The 18,335-nt window shown below is 46.9% G+C and overlaps 2 protein-coding genes across 2 annotated transcripts in view; one reads left to right on the forward strand and one right to left on the reverse strand.

Annotated features, from left to right (window-relative positions):
- Positions 1-18,335, forward strand: part of c2cd2l (c2cd2 like) — a 663,422-nt gene that overhangs the window by 433,867 nt on the left and 211,220 nt on the right. The gene's annotated exons all lie outside the window — the stretch shown is intronic.
- Positions 1-18,335, reverse strand: part of dscaml1 (Down syndrome cell adhesion molecule like 1) — a 601,890-nt gene that overhangs the window by 169,315 nt on the left and 414,240 nt on the right. Inside the window, exon 11 of the mRNA XM_078198958.1 lies at positions 3,432-3,631. Coding sequence (XP_078055084.1) covers positions 3,432-3,631 — 200 coding nt within the window. The remainder of the gene's footprint in view (positions 1-3,431; positions 3,632-18,335) is intronic.

Consider the following 18,335-nt stretch of genomic DNA (forward strand, 5'->3'; position numbering starts at 1 on the left):
GGGTAAAAACGTTTTTCCTCAAAGTCCCCCTAAATCTCCTACCCCTCACCTGGAACCTATGTTCCCTCATGGCTGACCCTTAGGGGAACAGCTGCTCCTTATCCACTCTGTCCTTTCCCCTCATAATCTTGTACACCTCGATCAGGTTGCTCCCTCAGTCTTCTCTGCTCCAACGAAAACAACCCAAGCCTATCCAACCTCTCGTCATAACTTAAATGCTCCATCCCAGGCAGTATCCTGGTGAATCTCCTCTGCACCCCCTCCAGTGCAATCACATCCTTCCTATGATGGATTCTGCAGCCGAGGGAGGAATCTTTGATGGTGGAAAGTTAGTGGACTCTGGAATGATGCTGAAACTGGACTTTACACCCGTTTTCCCCAGGAAAATGCAAAGAGGTTTAATTTAAAGAAACAATCTCCCAAACCTAAAATAAAGACAAAATACTGCAGATGCTGGAATTCTGAAACAAAAACAGAAAATGCTGGAAAAACTCAGCAGGTTTGGCAGCATCTGTGAAGAGGGAAACAAGAGTTACCATTTTGAGTCCAATATGAATCTTCTTCAGAGCTCGGAAGAAAAGTCACACGGGCTCCAAACGTTAACTCAATTTTCTCCCTCCACGGATGCTGCCAGACCTGTTGAGTTTTTCCAGCATTTTCTGTTTTTGTTTCAATCTCCTGAACCTATTCAGCATTCGAAACACATCTTATGCCAAAGTGGTTTGAGCACTGTCGGGGCATCCCCTGGTGGACAGCTAAACCCTGAAGTGGCCAGTAAGGGACCCAAATGCCTGTCTAAGGATTGAAACCAGAAATTATTTTACCTTGAACGCGACTGGCATTGGACCTGTAAGTTTAGAAACATAGAAGATAGGAGAATTCTCCCCAGAGTGCTATATCCAGACGCCTCTCGAATAAATTCAATGTTTTGGCATCAACTACTTCCTGTGGTAGTGAATTCCACAGGCTCACCACTCTTTGGGTGAAGAAATGTCTCCTCACCTCTCTTCTAAATGGTCTACCCTGAATCCTCAGATTGTGACCCCTGGTTCTAGACTCCCCCACCATCAGGAATATCCTCCCTGCATCTACGGGATTTAGGATTATCTTGTCAACACGTGATCTAATGAGAGGTTCTCTAAGGGACAAATGGACAAAATTAACAAGTATCGATTTAGTTGTTTGGTAGCACAGAACTTGTGTATTGCTGAAAAAAGAGACTTTGTTTCGTCAAAGCTTTTCATCTTGCACTCATCAGGACATTCATCAGAATACAATGCAAGGGAAATCCAAACATGGAAACTGTATGAGGAAAGAGAGTTGATCGGTTGGCAAGTACGCTCTACTAGACACGTTGTCATGGAAAAATGCAGCAGTTGATGGTGACTGACAGTTAACTGCCAAGCATTGCTTGAAATTTAAGCCTGATTGGTCAAGCAAATGGCTGTCACTTATTTTGTTTAATGTATATGTGTATATATTAATAAACAAGGCACTGTAGGGATTCTATGATTCTCATCCAAAAAATAAACGTCAAGGCAAATGCAGCCCTGTTTGGAACATCGCCTTTGATAGTTGTATAAAGTAGGAGGGAATTTTAAAATTAAAAAATCTGGGTAAAAGCATTTGGCTGTTTATCAGCGCTTGTTGGGTCCTTTGATTAAACATTGAATGTGGTCAGTGTGTCTTCAGCGTTGGAACCCTCGTCCGTCGAAAGCCTGCCGGTCGATTCTAATCAGCACCGAGGCATTTTTCACTTGATGATTCTTGTTCAGTTCTAATCAGATCCTGCAACCTGGGGAAGCGGAGTGCTGATTGGGATCCCGCCTCGGCAGGGAGCCGCGGTGCTCTGCTAAGTAGCAATTTTCTCAGCAAAAGGCTCTTGTTACCTGGTGCACAGGCGGCGCAGTTATAGAGGCACTTCTTCCCGTGCCTTAATGCTGTTTCATTTTCGTCAAGGAGTTATATTCGCCTGCAATCTTGGCCACTTGATGAAAATATCCACCTTGGCCGATGTAAACTGCAGCTCCTGCCTGACATTTTCTTTTCATTTAGCAATGCGGGTTGCAATGACTTGGTCAACAGCTTGGCTTGCTCATTGGCCTGCCTCTCGTGTCTGCCTCGACGAAAACTTTCCAGCTTTAAAGTGCAGTGTCTCCCGGAAGCACTTGAGTGGAGTAGAGCCAGGGGAAGTCAGCACATGACCCCCTTTTGTTTCTGGTTGCCGTATTCTGAATGGCGTTCCAGCCCTTGAGTGTGGGTCAGTGAATGGATGAGTGAGTGATGTAGGGAAAAGGAAGGTGGGTAAAGTGGGTGCGTACAGAATCAGAGAATCCTACAGTACAGAAGGAGGCCATTTCATAGAATCATAGAATCGTAGAATCATAGAAACCCTACAGTGCAGAAAGGGGCCATTTGGCCCATCGAGTCTGCCACAATCCCACCCAGGCCCAACCCCATATCCACCCACTAATCCCTCTAACCTATGCATCTCAGGACACTAAGTAGCAATTTAGCATGGCCAATCAACCCAACCCGTTTTTCTGTCAACGTAAACCACATCCATAAGGATTTCTTCTTCGAACGGTTGCCACAACTGGAAATACGATTGGGCGGAATCTTGTTGAGGTGTCAGGGACCGACTGGAGAGCTGGAGCCATTTCCTACCCCTCTTCATTTACCTCAATCAGCATAAGTGTGATGACTTCAGTCGGGCCTGCTAGAGTATGAATTCCCTGATTGAGTCCCCCATCTATAGATCCCGTCGTCCAACCCGACTGTCTGCCTTTCCACCGTGGCTACATTCATGGCCCGGTGTCCCTGGAAAGGGAGCATTCAGTGTCCAAGGGCACAGCTGATGCCTTCCATGCCCGCTGGGCACCACAGGGACGGGGGTGTATCATTGACCTCTTTAATCACATTTTAATTTGATGTTTTAAGTTTTCTTTCCGCTTTGTCTTTTGTCTCAGGCGGTTCCTCTCCTTTTTGAGAGCTGCCCCTTTTGAGTTGTCCCTGAGTTAATTTGATTTTGTTTATTTGGTTGGACAGCAAAAAATGTCTCTGATTGAGTCCACACTAAAAGATGTCCCTGATTGAGTCCTAATTGATGGCCCAATCAGGGGAGCCTCATGTTCCCTATTTAAAGTAGGTGTGTCAGTCTCTCTGCCTGCTGAAGCAGGGAGACTTTAACCTGGTGTTGTTAGACTTCTTACTGTGTTTACCCCAGTCCAACGCCGGCATCTCCACAGCAGGGAGCACACAGAGAGCACTCTGTTATGTACTATGCCTTGTAAATAAAGGAAATTTTGGTGACGGGACCTTTGCCTCTGTGGATTTATTACAATAAGCTCACTCTCTACCTCTAGCTTCCTCTCCTGTACATATGGGTGGCACGGTAGCACAGTGGTTAGCACTAAGTGTGATAAGCCTACCTTCAATGTCGAGACAACCTCTTCTCCATTGTCCTTGGTCGCCACTGAGTACCGGAACATCCTGTCTGGGTCAATCACTGTGTCCTCCTTCTCCCAGCGAATTATGATTGGCCGCTCTCCACGGGCTGTACAGTTAAGTTCCTTGTTCTGGCCTTTAATGGCAATAGTGGTGTTGGGATGAGATGTAATCATTGCTGGGACTGGATTAAAGAGAGGAACAGGTAACTATTTAAGCCAACGTAAGAAACAGACCATAATTGAGTGAATGATATGACTACAGCAGAACAAACAGACAAAAACACCATGGATGACAAAGCTAGTGCCACTATCTATATTAGAGAGTATAACTGGACAGTGCGGGACATTATCAAGTCAAATCTTCCAGTGGGGTGTTGTTATTTTTAAACAAGCCACATGTATACATTTATGAAATGTGGACATTGCTGGCAATGGCAAAATCTATTCCCCATCCAATAGTTCCCCTCAAGAAGGTATTGGTGAGCTGTCTTCTTGGCAACGGATGGCACGGTGATGCAGTGGTTAGCACTGTTGCCTCACAGTGCCAGGGACCCGGGTTTGATTCCAGCCTTGGGTTACTGTCTGTGTGGAACTTGCACATTCTCCCTGTGTCTGCATGGGTTTTCTCCGGGTGCTCCGGTTTCCTCCCACAGTCCAAAGATATGCAAGTTAGGTTGATTATCATTGCTTAGTGTCAGGGGGATCTGCAGGGTAAATACGTGGGGTTATATGGATACGGCCTGGGTGGGATTGTTGTTGGTGCAGGTTCGATAGGCTGAATGGCCTCCTTCTGTACTATAGAGATTCTATGATTCTAAATACGTGGGGTTATGCGGATAGAGTCTGGGTGGGATTGTTGTTGGTGCAGGCTCGATGGGCTGAATGGCTTCCTTCTGCACTGTAGGGATTCTATGATTCTATGTGTTGAAGGTGTTTCCACAGACATTGCAGATGGTAGTGAGGGTGAGGATTTGGAGGCACGAACAATAATGGGATGATGGGCGCATGTCCGAGTCACGACGGTGTGTGACTTGGAAGGAACCATTACGTGCAGAATTTGACTGGGGTGGGCGGTAGTGAGTGAAGGAGCTTCACGCTTGGATTGCAGGGCCTTCAATTATTGAGGTCTTTAAATGGCCACTTAATGGTCTTTTCCCACCCTGCCTCAATTTTTAGGTTGGTGCGTGGTGTGGGTAAGGTGGAATAGTGGCATTAAACATTTTCCCATCCTGTGTTGGGTGGGGATTGCCACACTCTGAAGGCCCCTCAGAGATAGGGCCCCCCGGGACGTTGGAACTCTGGGAGCCCCCACCCCTGCCTGGTCTACCCACTGAAGCCACGATCTCCCCCCTCCCCAACCTCCCCCCACCGGGTGTTCCCTATCATCCTGACCGCAGGACCCTTGGGACTCACCTTTTCAGGGGTCCCTGGACTTAGTTGCAGGTGGAGCACTGCAGTACTGCTTCTGGCCACTGCAGCACTGTGCCTGGCCGGGTTGAAGAGCTGTCAACCAATCTGATTGCCAACAGCTCTTACGGGCGGAACGTCCTTCCAAAGGTGGACAGAAGTCCTGCCCGTTGTCAATCAATGCTCAAGTCCGCGTTAAATGGCAGCAGGAGTTTGAGAGCCGACGGGTGTGCACTAGGTGCCAACTCTTGGGATGGAGAGTGGCAATTGTTTTTCTCCAATTAATTCACTCACTGGGAAATATCCTGATGTATTCTACGGTCTACACCTCCCATGTGTGCTTATCTTAATCCGGAAAAACCCACCGCCAGATTGGGGCTCAAACCCACGGAGAAAACAGAGATAAAGCTTTATGGACCAGATATGCCAAGTCCCTGCAAGAATTGAATTAGACTGGTACAACAGTTAAACAATTCAATCTCCAGGTAAAACTAGTCAACTCAGATCTCTCTGAATCAAAGCAAAATACTACGGATGCTGGAATCTGAAACAAAAACAGAAAATGCTGGAAAATCTCAGCAGGTCTGACAGCATCTGTGGGGAGAGAATAGAGCCAACGTTTTGAGTCTGGATGACCCTTCGTCAGACCCTTCTTCAGCTCTGACGAAGGGTCATCCAGACTCAAAACATTGGCTCTATTCTCTCCTCACAGACGCTGCTGAGATTTTCCAGCATTTTCTGTTTTTGTCTCTCAAAATCAAACCAGGGAGAAGGTGGCATGGCGGTAATGTTGTTGGACTTGTCATCCAAGAACCCAGGCTAATGCTCTGGGCACATGGGTTCAAATCCCACCACGGCAACTGGTGGGCTATGATTCAATTCCTAAAAATCTGGAATAGAAAGGTAGTCTCGGTGATGGTGACCATGACAACTACCATCAATTGCCATAAATAAAACCCATCTGCTTCACTAGTCTGGTCCTCACTTTGTGACTCCAGATCTACAACAATCTGGTTAACTCTCAACTGCCCTCTGGAAATGGCCTAGCAAGTCACTCAATTCAAGGGCAATTAGGGATGGGCAACAAATGTTGGCCTTGCCAGCGATGCCCACATCCCATGAAATAAATTTAGAAAGGAGCTAAACTGAAGCTGTCCATGAGACATCATGGGAATTACTGAAACTATAACGAACACTTCAGCAGAGCAATGCACCACCTAACACCGGCCACATACCAAGGGTCACTGTAAGACCATAAAACTATAAGACATAGGAGCAGAATTAGGCCACTCGGCCCATCGAGTCTGTTCCTCCATTCAATCATGGCTGATATTTTTCTCATCCCCATTCTCCTGCCTTTTCCCCATCACCCCTGATCCCCTTATTAATCAAGAACCTATCTATCTCTGTCTTAAAGACACTCAATGACCTGGCCTCCACAGTCTTCTGCGGCCAAATGTTCCACAGATTCACTACTCTCTGGCTGAAGAAATTCCTCCTTACCTCAGTTTTAAAGGATCATCCCTTTAGTCTGAGGTTGTGCCCTCTGGTTCTAGTTTTTCCTATTAGTGGAAACATCCTCCCCACATCCACTCTATCCAGGCCTCGCAGTATCCTGTAAGTTTCAATAAGATCCCCCCCTCATCCTTCTAAACTCTAACAAGTACAGACCCAGAGTCCTCAACCATTTGTCATACGACAACCTCTTCATTCCAGGGATCATTCTTGTGAACCTCCTCGGGACCCTTTCCAAGGCCAGCACATCCTTCCTTAGATACGGGGCTCAAAACTGCTCACAATACTCCAAATGGGGTCTGACCAGAGCCTTATATCGCCTCAGAAGTACATTCCTGTTCTTGCATTCTCGCCCTCGCGACATGAATGCTAACATTGCATTTGCCTTCCTAACTGCCGACTGAACCTGCACGCTAACCTTAAGAGAATCTTGAACAATGACTCCCCAAATCCCTTTGTATTTCTGATTTCCTCAGCATTTTCACTTCCAATGAAAGTCGCCAAAGTCCCAGAGGTTGCCGTTTTTTAAGAGAGTAGAGCTGATTGGTGGTGATTTAACCTGAGGATCACTGAGGGGCAGGGCCTTCATGAATAACCTCAGCCGGAACGGGAATTGAACCCGTGTTGTTGGCGCCTCTCTGCACCACAAACCAGCCATCCAGCTAACTGAGCTAATCCGACCCCCACTTCCAATGAGTAATTCATCGCGTGATGTAGTCGGAGGTGCTTCAATGTGATTCGGCGTCTCTGCAATTGCAGTCATTTATCGCACAGGTTGTCTAAAGCAGGAATGACACAGCTGACCAACCCTGGAACACAGAGGCCGACTAATTAGTTCCATTCATCATCCTGGCTGCGGTCAGCTGCCTCGGTACTGACCAGGAATCAGATCTGGAGCTTTCGTTGTTCAAACCTCTCAGCTCTACAACGAAGAGTGCTCCTGCCAATGGAATCATTGGAGACATTGGCCGGAATTTTATCGGCCTGCCCGCCACGGGAATCGGAGTGGGCGAGGGGCGGAGCATGGGAAGGTCCGTTGACCTCGGGTGGGATTTTACAGTTTTGGGTCGAGCGAGGCCATAAAATCCCGCCCAATAGGAATAATTTGGCACTTACTATTCAATAGAATGACAGAGGAGGAAAACGCAGGAGGAAGCAAATCAACTGGATTGGTCACCAGACTGATTCCAGGGATGAAAGGGTTGATGTATGAAGAGAGGTTGAACCATTTGGGCTTATACCTGCTGGAGTTCAGAAGAATAGTAAGAAGTCTCACAACACCAGGTTAAAGTCCAACAGGTTTATTTGGTAGCAAATACCATAAGCTTTAACCTGTTGGACTTTAACCTGGTGTTGTGAGACTTCTTACTGTGCTTACCCCAGTCCAACGCCGGCATCTCCACATTCAGAAGAATGACAGGGGATCTGATCGAGGTATATAAAATTTTTAAAAAGGATTGATAAAGTAAATGCAGACCAAATGTTTCCTGTTATGGGGCAATCTAGAACAAGAGGTCACAGGTATAGGTTGAGAGGTGGTAGATTTAAAACTGAGATGAGGAGGAACTACTTCTCGCAGAGGGTGGTGAATTTGGGGAATTTGCTGCCCCCATAGCGCGGTGGAGTCTGAATCATTAAATGGTTTCAAGAAGGAAATAGATATGTTTCTCATTAAAAAAGGGTTAAAGGGATATAGGGAACAGGTGGAGAGGTGGATTTGAGACCCAGGGAGAGATCAGCCGTGATCTGATTGAGTGGCGGAGCGGGCTCGAAGGGCTGAATTTGCCGACTTCCGCTCCTATGTTCCTAACTGAAGGCAGAGGATCCAGGAATGACGTATTGCAAAATTACGTTTTTGGATGAGAGAATTAAGGGACCAGAAAGTTAAAGCGATTTTCCATTCTCCATGTACTGTGAGCAGAGAACATAGGTGGCTTCTAAGGAACTGGCCTGTTTTCAGGGGAACTGAACAAAATAAAATAAAGATCACTGTTAATTCTTGAAAGAGAATGTTGTTTTTTTTCCAGCAGATGGTGTTTTTTTTGCTCTCAGGCCCATTTTTATTTCCGCTTTGAATGATCCAAATCCACCCTCCCAGCAAGGCAATGCGGGTTTCTAATTCACACGTTTTCTTTTGGATAAATGTATTTTTTTTTTAAACAGCATCCTGCTCTATCCCAGCAGAACAAATGAAAACTCTGTTTGGTTTCCAATTTCTCTCTTGTCCAACTTAATCAGATTGGTTTGACAGAGATGTGAGGCTGTTGCGGCATACTGAGCAGCTCAGACATCCAAGGTGTCTGGCAAGAGAATGGGCATCAGACATGAGCAACAGATGCTGGATTATAAAGGATAGGAGAAGGCTGGCCACTCGGATTGGCACATCTGGTGGATCTCAGGTGGAAGCCGAACCGACCAGGTTCGTGAGCGGAAAGGGGTTCAATGTGAAGTTGTGAATGCGATGTGGGGGGGTGAAATTGGGGTCTGTTTGGAAGGCGACACAAACTAAACCAGGGCAAACGCAAAGCAAATCACGTAAAGCAAATCAGAAGCCAGTTTTCCAATTTCCATTTGGCCTAAAGTTTCCAGTCCCGGCTGCAGCGGGAGTCGTCGCAGGCGGAACGGAAAATTTGACACAACAGGAAAAGGTCCACTGACTTTGGGGCGGAATTTCCACTCTTGGGGGTGGGCAGGACTGGAAAATCCTGCTCATAGGCTGGAATTTTCCAGGCATTACCGCTGGCAGGACCTCCCAGCCCCACCAACGTTTAACCCCCCCCCGCGGCAGTTTCCAGGGAATGCACGCAATGGGAAACCATTGTTGACAGCAGTGGGACCTTAAGATTCCATTACCCGCCAATGACAGGTCCCCTCTGCCACCCTGAAACATGCCGCTGCGGGTGTGGAAAATCCCACCTATCATATCAGAGATCACAGAAGCAGGGAGTGGCATAGTGGCGTTGTCGTTGGACTAGTATTTCAGAGACTCAGGGAAAAGGTCTGGGGACCCAGCTTCGAATGCCACCACAGCGATGGTGAAATTTAAATTCAATTAAGGAAGTCTGGAATCAAAAGTCTAATGGTGAGTATTAAACTCCCATCAATTGTTGTAAAAATCCATCTGGTTCACTAATGTCCTTTCGGGAAGGAAATCTGCTGTCCTTACCCGGTCTGGCCTACATGTGACTCCAGAGCCACAGCAATGTGGTTGACTCTTAAATGTCTTCAGGGATGGGCAATAAATACTGACCCAGCCAGCGACGCCCACATCCCATGAACAAATACATTTTTAAAAAGAGGCCATTTGGCCTATCAGACGGGTGCTACCTAAGGTCCTTAAATGTCTGCTTAATGGCCTTATCCCAGCTCGCCTCCATTTTTAGGCGAGTGGGAGCCGGTATGGGTAGGGTAGGAAAGTGACATTAAACATTTTCTCCATCCTGGGGGTGGTGTGGTGGGGGGTGGGGTGCCTCAGTCTGAAACCCCCTCTCCCCCCCCCTCAGCGTACATATCTCTATGCTTTCCCCACAGCCCTGTAATCATTATTGCCCTTCAGTACAAAAATTACTTTTGAATCTGATCCCGCCACCTTTTCAGCCAACGCACTCTAGTTCATCCTCTCGGGATGTGTCACAGCTTGGCATGGCTCCTGCCCTGTCCAAGACCGCAAGAAACTACCAAAGGTTGTGAACGTAGCCCAGTCTATCACGCAATCCAGCCTCCCATCCATTGACTCTGTCTACACTTACTGCTGCCTCAGAAAAGCAGCCAGCATATTTAAGGACCCCACGCACCCCGGACATTCTCTTTTCCACCTTCTTCTGTCGGGAAAAAGATACAAAAGTCTGAGGTCATGTACCAACCCACTCAAGAACAGCTTCTTCCCTGCTGCCATCAGACTTTTGAATGGACCTCCCTCACATTAAGTTGATCTTTCTCTACACCCTAGACTGTAACACTACATTCTGCACGCTCTCTTTCCTTCTCTATGGACGGTATGTTTTGTCTGTATAGCGCGCAGGAAACAATATTTGACAATAATAAATCAAATCAAAACCTTATCAAAAACAAGTTTCCCCATGTCGCCTTTCTATCCACTGCATTAAACTGTTTTAAAAAAAATTCTTTCTTCAGATCCCTGTTGCCCAGCCTCCTGCCCTGGCCTAACCACTGTACTAGACCACAAGATTAGAGAGGAAGTCAAACACCTGAGCAACAGGACCCAGAGTTCCATGCAGCAGGAAGTTCTGAGACCAGACTGTGACCATCTATTGGAACTGTTCCATGTTGCTGACACAACTTCTGTTCGGCTAATGAAGAATTAAATTATTCATGTTCTGCTTTCATTAAATATTTCAATTAGTAATAAAATTAATAATGAGTCAATAAACTTTTATGTACACAAAATAATGGCTGCCTTTGTTTTGTGCTTAGGGAGGCTATTCCATGCAGCTCACTGCATGAGCCAAAATAGATTACAGCAATAAACATCTTACAGAGCATAGCCCCAAGTGAACTGGGCTACACTCCGGTAACTGAAGGCAGCAGATTACATTGGAAATGGACAGTTAATCTTACTTTAGGAAAACAAATTCTGCTTTCAGAGAAGTCATTCTTCATCCTTGGAGTGGGAAAGGACATTGATGGATCTTGCACCCTGGGGGAAGGTATTTGGGGTTGGGGGGAGGATCTTTGCTTTGTCACTGTGGTTAATCCACACCTGAATGCATTAAGAAACAGCCCCGCAGCTTCATTTACTCTGGCAATTTGGTCATGGGAGTTTGGGGTGGGAGAGATGGGATAAAACATCCAGGATACTTACAGGATATTGCGAGGCCCGGATAGAGTGGACATGGAGAGGATGTTTCTATGAGTAGGAAAAACTAGAACCAGAGGGCACAACCTCAGGCTCAAGGGACGATCCTTTAAAAAGGATGAGGAGGTATTTCTTCAGCCAGAGAGTGGTGAATCTGTGGAACTCTTTGCCGCAGAAGGCTGTGGAGGCCAGGCCATTGACAGAGATAGATAGGTTCTTGATGAATAAGGGGATCAGGGGTTAATGGGGAAAAGGCAGGAGAATGGGGATGAGAAAAATATCAGCCATGATTGAATGGCGGAGCAGACTCGATGGGCCGAGTGACCTAATTCTGCTCCTATGTCTTATGGCCTTATGGTCCAGGGTCAAAATGGCACAGTGCTTAGCACTGCTGCCTCACAGCGCCAGGGACACAGGTTCGATTCCCAGCTTGGGTCACTCTCTGTGCGAAGTTTGCACGTTCTCCCCGAGTCTGCGTGGGCTTCCTCCGGGTGCTCCTGTTTCCTCTCACAGTGCGAAAGACGTGCTGGTTAGGTGCATTGGCCACATTAAATTCTCCCTCAGTGTAGCGACTAGGGGGATTTTCACAGTAACTTCATTGCAGTGATAATATAAGCCTACTTGAGAGACTAATAAATAAACTTAAATATAAACTTTTAAAAAAATACAGTGACACAGTGGTTATCACTGCTGCCTCACAGCGCCAGGGACCCGGGTTCAATTACAGCTTTGGGTGACTGTCTGTGTGGAGCTTGCACGTTCTCCCCGTGTCTGTGTGAGTTTCCTCTGGGTGTTGTGGTTTCCTCCCACAGTCCAAGGATGTGCAGGTTAGGCGCATTGGTCATGCTAAATTGCCCCTTAGTGTCCCAAGATGTGTAGGTTAGGGGGATAAATGCATGGGGCTACGGGGATCGGGCCTGGGTGGGATGCTCTGTTGGAGAGTCGGTGCAGGCCCAATGGGCCAAATGGCTTCTTTCTGCACTGGAGGGATTCTATTCCATGGAAGAAGAAAATGGCAGGCACTTTTCCTCCCAATGGGGTGGCACGGTGGCACAGTGGTTAGCACTGCTGCCTCACAGTGCCAGGAATTCCAGCCTTGGAATACTGTCTGTGTGGAGTTTGCACATTCTCCCCGTGTCTGCGTGGGTTTCCTCCGGGTGCTACGATTTCCTCTCACAGTCCAAAGATGTGCGGGTTAGGTTGATTGGCCTACTAAATTGACCCCAGTGTCAGGGGATTAATCTTAATCCCGACTGTTCTGTCAGTTCAGCTTCTCACCTGAATCTCCGCACTCTGTGCACTGCAGAGGTCCCAGTCGTGAATCTCATTAAAAACCCAGGAGGCGGGGCCTATTCGCGCCGGAGTCTGAAAGTTCTGGAACTCTGCGCATGCGCAGTGGTCCCGATCTGTCAGTCTCCCCATTTGCTGGCCAGTGAGGTTATGGGATAGGGCCTGGGTAGGATTGTGGTCGGTGCAGACTCCATGGGCCAAATGGCCTCCTTCTGCACTGGAGGGATTCAATTCCATGGAGGAGAATGGCAGGGCCACTGGCACTTTTCCTTCCAATTGTCTCTCTGGAAAGTTAGGGTACTGATCCAGGGTTAATGACAGCTCCTTTGATCACCCGCCACGTGCGAGGAGAGAGAGTGAATGTCAGCTGTCTAGAAGCCCAACTGTGCGTCTGATCAGTAGAAAGCTTGGGGAGCGTATTCCTGCCTTCAGTGCGGTGACTCATCCAGTGAATGGAATTAAAAATAGCTTGGTGTGAGCATCCCACTCATCCATCCAAACCTCTCAAGTTTTGTCGTGAAACATCCATCAGTCAAGAGGGTGAAAGTATAGTGAGAGGCAGGGTTGCAGCAAACAAGAGAAACAATATTTATAAATGAAATTCAGGGGCTGTGATGACGCAGAGGCCACTGTGCAGCTTAAGCTCAGCACATTCAGCTGGTGATTGAGCTGGTGAGCAAGCTCAGTGCCGGCGGCAGTGACGGCAGCTTGCCCAGATCAGCAATTCCCAAAACATGGTCCTTTTCGAATGCCATTTAGCAAAGCGGTGCTTGTGATTTCTCCGTCTCTGAAATGGGCGAGAGTTGCTAAACCTGAGGTAAGAATTTCTTTGCGCACCTCACCCTTCTTATTGCCACAAGCAACAACACCTCCTCCACGATTATCCTCCAACACCGGTGCCCCACAAGGCTGTGTCCCTAGCCCCCTTACTATACTCCTTATACAACTGTGACTGTTTGGCCAGATTCTCCTCCAACTCGATTTTCAAGTTTGCTGATGACACCACCCGTGGTGGGTTGGATCTCAAACAGCGACGAGACGGAGTACAGGAAAGAGATAGAGAATCTGGTGAACTGATGCAGCGACAATAATCTCTCCCTCAATGTCAACAAGATGAAAGAGATAGTCATTGACTTCAGGAAGCGTAGTGGAGAACATGCCCCTGTCTACATCAATGGGAATGAAGTAGAAATGGTCGAGAGCTTCAAGTTTTTAGGTGTCCAGATCACCAACAACCTGCCCTGGCCCCCGCCCCCCCATGCCGACACTATAGTTAAGTTAGCCCACCAACACATTTACTTTCTCAGAAGACTAAGGAAATTTGGTATGTCCACAACGGCTCCCATCAACTTTTACGGATGCACTATAGAAAGCATTCTTTCTGGTTGTATCACAGCTTGGTATGGCTCCTGCTCTACCCAAGACTGCAAGAAACTACAAAGGGTCGTGAATGAAGCCCAGTCCATCATGCAAACCAGCCTCCCATCCACTGACACTGTCTACACTTCCCGCTGCCTCGGCAAAGCAGCCAGCATAATGAAGGACCCCACACACCCCGGACATTCTCTCTTCCACCTTCTTCCATCGGGAAAAAGACACAAAAGTCTGAGGTCACGTACCAACCGACTCAAGAACAGCTTCTGTCCTGCTGCCATCAGACTTTTGAATGGACCTACCTCGCATTAAGTTAATCTTTCTCTACATCCTAGCTATGACTGTAACACTACATTCTGCACTCTCTCGTTTGCTTCTCTATGAACGGTATGCTTTGTCTGTATAGTGAGCAAAAAACAATACTTTTCACTGTATACTAATACATGTGACAATAATAAATCAAATCAAATCAAAAATCAAAGGTTTTTACCATCAGCTAGAATAGATTAATTGTTGTTTGATGCCAATCCACATGAAACCATGCTGCAGCCTATGGCAGGAATTCTCCAAACTTGTCCATAGCTGGGATTCTCCGACCTTGCCTGTGGCTGGGATTCTCTGACCTCATCCACAGCTGAGATTCTCCAGTCCCCGCTGCAGTGAACGGAGATTTGGTTGAGTGCCACATCTTCCACCCTTGCTGGTGGTGGCAATGGTGCATGAACGGCCAGGGAATTCCGGCCTATATCTTTTGGAAGGGTTGCTGAACCTTTTGTCCTTGATACTATGAATGTATTTGATTGATTTACAGCTTTCTAAGAGACTGTAAGGTGAAAGGGCTTGAGGGCCTAACAGCCACGATTGTAACTGGACTGATCTTCCAGTAAACAGAGGTGGGCCTTCTAGCCTGTCGGCCTCAGCACTCACCCGGCTCCGTTGCCATCTCAGGCTTCCCTCCAGAGGCGACGGCCCCCTACTCAGTCCCATCCCTGCCTCGCTGGAACAAAAATAAGTCAGGGTGGGGGCAGTCTGCCCCTCAACAAAGATCGGCTTGTGGAGTCAGGAACTTACCCGAGTCTGACTTCCCATCATCTTCATGAAAATCCAGCCCTCGGTTTAATATCTTATCTCAATGACATCCCATCTGACAGTGCTGCACCTCCTCAGTGCTGCATTGCAAGATCAACTTAGATTAGTGCTAACATCCTGAATGAAATGAAGAACACCCCAATACGGTACAATCTGGAGCTGTTTTCTCCAGACAGAGAAGGCCGACAAGTAGGTGTCTTGATGACATTGGATGTGGTTAAGCAGAATAGCTCGGATGTATTTAAGGTGAAGTTAGATAAACACATTGAGGAGAAAGGAATAGAAGAAAACGTTGATCATAGAATCCCTACAGTGCAGAAGGAGGCCACTCGGCCCATCGATTCTCCACCCACCACAATCCCACCCAGGTCCCACTCCTGTAACCCCACACATTTGCCCTGATAATCCCCTGATACTAAGGGTCAATTTGGCATGGCCAATCAACCTAACCAGCACATCTTTGGATCAGTTGAGATGAAGAGGGGTAAAAGAAGGCTCATTTTTTTTCTTTATTCATTTTATGGGACATGGGCGTCGCTGGCTGGGTCATCATTTATTGCCCATCCCTAACTGCCCTCCAGAGGGCATTTGAGAGTCAACCACATTGCTGTGGCTCTAGAGTCACATGTAGGCCAGACCAGATAAAGACAGCAGATTTCCTTCCCTAAAGGACATTAGTGAACCAGATGGCAATCAACAATGGTTTCATGGTCATCATTTGACTTTTGATTCCAGATTTTTATTGAACTCAATTTTCACCATCCGCTGTGATGGGATTTGAACTCAGGTTCTTGGATCTTGTCCTAGGTCTCTGGATTACGTGCTCAGTGACAATACCACTACACCATTGCCTACACACCAACATACGCTGGTTAGAGTAAATTATCTTCTTCTCTGTTATAGACTTGATCTCATAGAATCATAGAATCCGACAGTGCAGAAAGAGGCCATTCGACCCATCGAGTCTGCACCAACCACAATCCCACCCAGGCCCAATCCACATATCCCTACATATTTATCCACTAACCCCTCTAACCTATGCATCCCGGGACACTAAGGGGCAATTTAGAATGGCCAATCAACCTAGCCCGCACATCTTTGGACTGTGGGAGGAAATCAGAGCACCCGGAGGAAACCCACGCAGACACAGGGAGAATGTGCAAACTCCACACAGACAGCGACCCGAGCCGGATTCGAACCCAGGTCCCTGGAGCTGTGAAGCAGCAGTGCTAACCACTGTGCTACCGTGCCGCCCAAATGTGTAATCTAATGTGTAAACCTAATGTGTAATCTTTTTTTTAAAAATTACTATTGTCACAAGTAGAATTACATTAACACTGCAGTGAAGTTACTCTGAAAATCTCCTAATCGCCACACTCTGGCACCTGTTTGGGTACACCAAGGGAGAATTTAGCATGGCCAATGCACCTAACCAGCAGGTCTTTCACACTGTGGGAGGAAACCGGAGAATCCGGAGGTGCAGATACGGGGAGAATGTGCAAACACCACACAGACAGTGACCCATGGCCGGAATTGAACCTGGGTCCCTGGCACTGTGAGGCAGCAGTGCTAACCACTGTGCCACCGTGCTGTACCATATAATGGTGTAAATAGACTATATCAGTGTTTTCTCCTCTGTTTCCTGATTTCCTCTCTGTATATTTCTCTTTTAGTTCTCACTATCTGCTTCACTCTGTTGTAACATGCCGTTCAGAGGGTGCAGAATGACATCACAAGAAAGCAAGTGTGACAGAAGGAGGCCACTTGGCCCATTGATCCAGTCTTAGTTTCACTTTTGCATTCAGCAGAGCACACACACAGCTCTGCCTCTCGAATACACTCAATCTTTCTGTCCAGATACATCTGTTCATATCAGCCTAGAATTATTAAATGAATCCACAGCATGGTCACCCAATCGCTTATGAGTGACCGGTGCTTTTATAACGTGAAAACATGACACGCACCACCAGGTATCCAGAAAAAGAAGAAAACAAATGATTTCCCAAAGACACGCCTCTACTTTCTTAAGATTAAAGGAAATTTGGTATGTCCGCTATGACTCTCACTAATGTTTGCAGATGCACCATAGAAAGCATCCTTTGGTATAGCTTGGTATAGCTCCTGCTCTGCCCAAGACCGCAAGAAACTACAAAGGGCTGTGAACGTAGCCCAGTCCATCACGCAATCCATCTTCCCATCTGTTGACTCTGTCTACATTTCCCGCTGCCTCGGAAAAGCAGCCAGCATAATCAAGGACCCTACACACACCGGACATACCCTCTTCCACCTTCTTCCATCGAGAAAAAGACACAAAAGTCTGAGGTCACATCCCAGCCAACTCAATAACAGCTGCTTCCCTGCTGCCATCAGTCTTTTGAATGAACCTACCAAATATTAAGTTGATCTTTCTCTACACCCTAGCTATGTCTGTAACACTGCATTCTGCACTCTCTCATTTCCTTCTCTATGGACGGTATGTTTTGACTGTATAATGCGCAAGAAATAATACTTTTCACTGTATGCTAATACATGTGACAATAATAAATCAAATCAAATTCCAAACTTTTTGGCAGAGTAGCACAATTTTAGTTCTTTTAAGTTTACTTATTAGTGTCACAAGTAGGCTTACATCAACGCTGCAATGAAGTTACTGTGAAAACCCCCTAATCGCCACACTCCGGCGCCTGTTCAGCTACCTTGACGGAGAATTTAGTATGACCAATACACCTAACCAGCACATCTTTTGGACTGTGGGAGGAAACTGAAGCACCCGGAGGAAACCCACACAGACACTGGGAGAACATGCAGACTCCGCACAGACAGTGACCCAAGCTGGGTCCCTGGGGCTGCGAGACAGTAGTGCTAACCACTGTGACACTGTGCCACCGCCCTACAATGGCAGATACTATTAAAGCTCCATGTCAGGTACCTGTAAATGATTCAGTCCGCAACACAATCTGAAAAGAAATCAAGAAATGGCTAGGACTGCGGGATCAGGGGGTGTGGGGTGGGGGGGGGGGGGGTGGTGTTTACGGTAATATAACTTAATTTCCTGTGATATAAGTGTACCTTTAAGAAAGTTTTTTTAAAATCATGGTTTCTGCAGCTCTCAGAGCTTCAGAAAACACGCCTCTACTTTTTCAGGATCTAAGGAAATTTGGTATGTCTGCTATGACACTCACCAACTTTTACAGATGCACTATAGAAAGGGTTTCTTAGCTCCTTAGCCCTAGCTGATCTCAGTACTGGCCGGTTGGCTACTAGATGTCCTTTTATTGCTCCTTAAGTGGCTTGGATGAGAGTTGTTTGTTTTTACTTTGGGATTTTTTACCACTCTGCATTGTTAGGAGGAAACAAAACTGATTGGTAGGTCAGGCGACAGAAGTTCTTTTTCA

Source organism: Mustelus asterias, chromosome 27 (assembly GCF_964213995.1).
Source record: "Mustelus asterias chromosome 27, sMusAst1.hap1.1, whole genome shotgun sequence".
NCBI classification, from domain to species: Eukaryota; Metazoa; Chordata; class Chondrichthyes; order Carcharhiniformes; family Triakidae; genus Mustelus; species Mustelus asterias.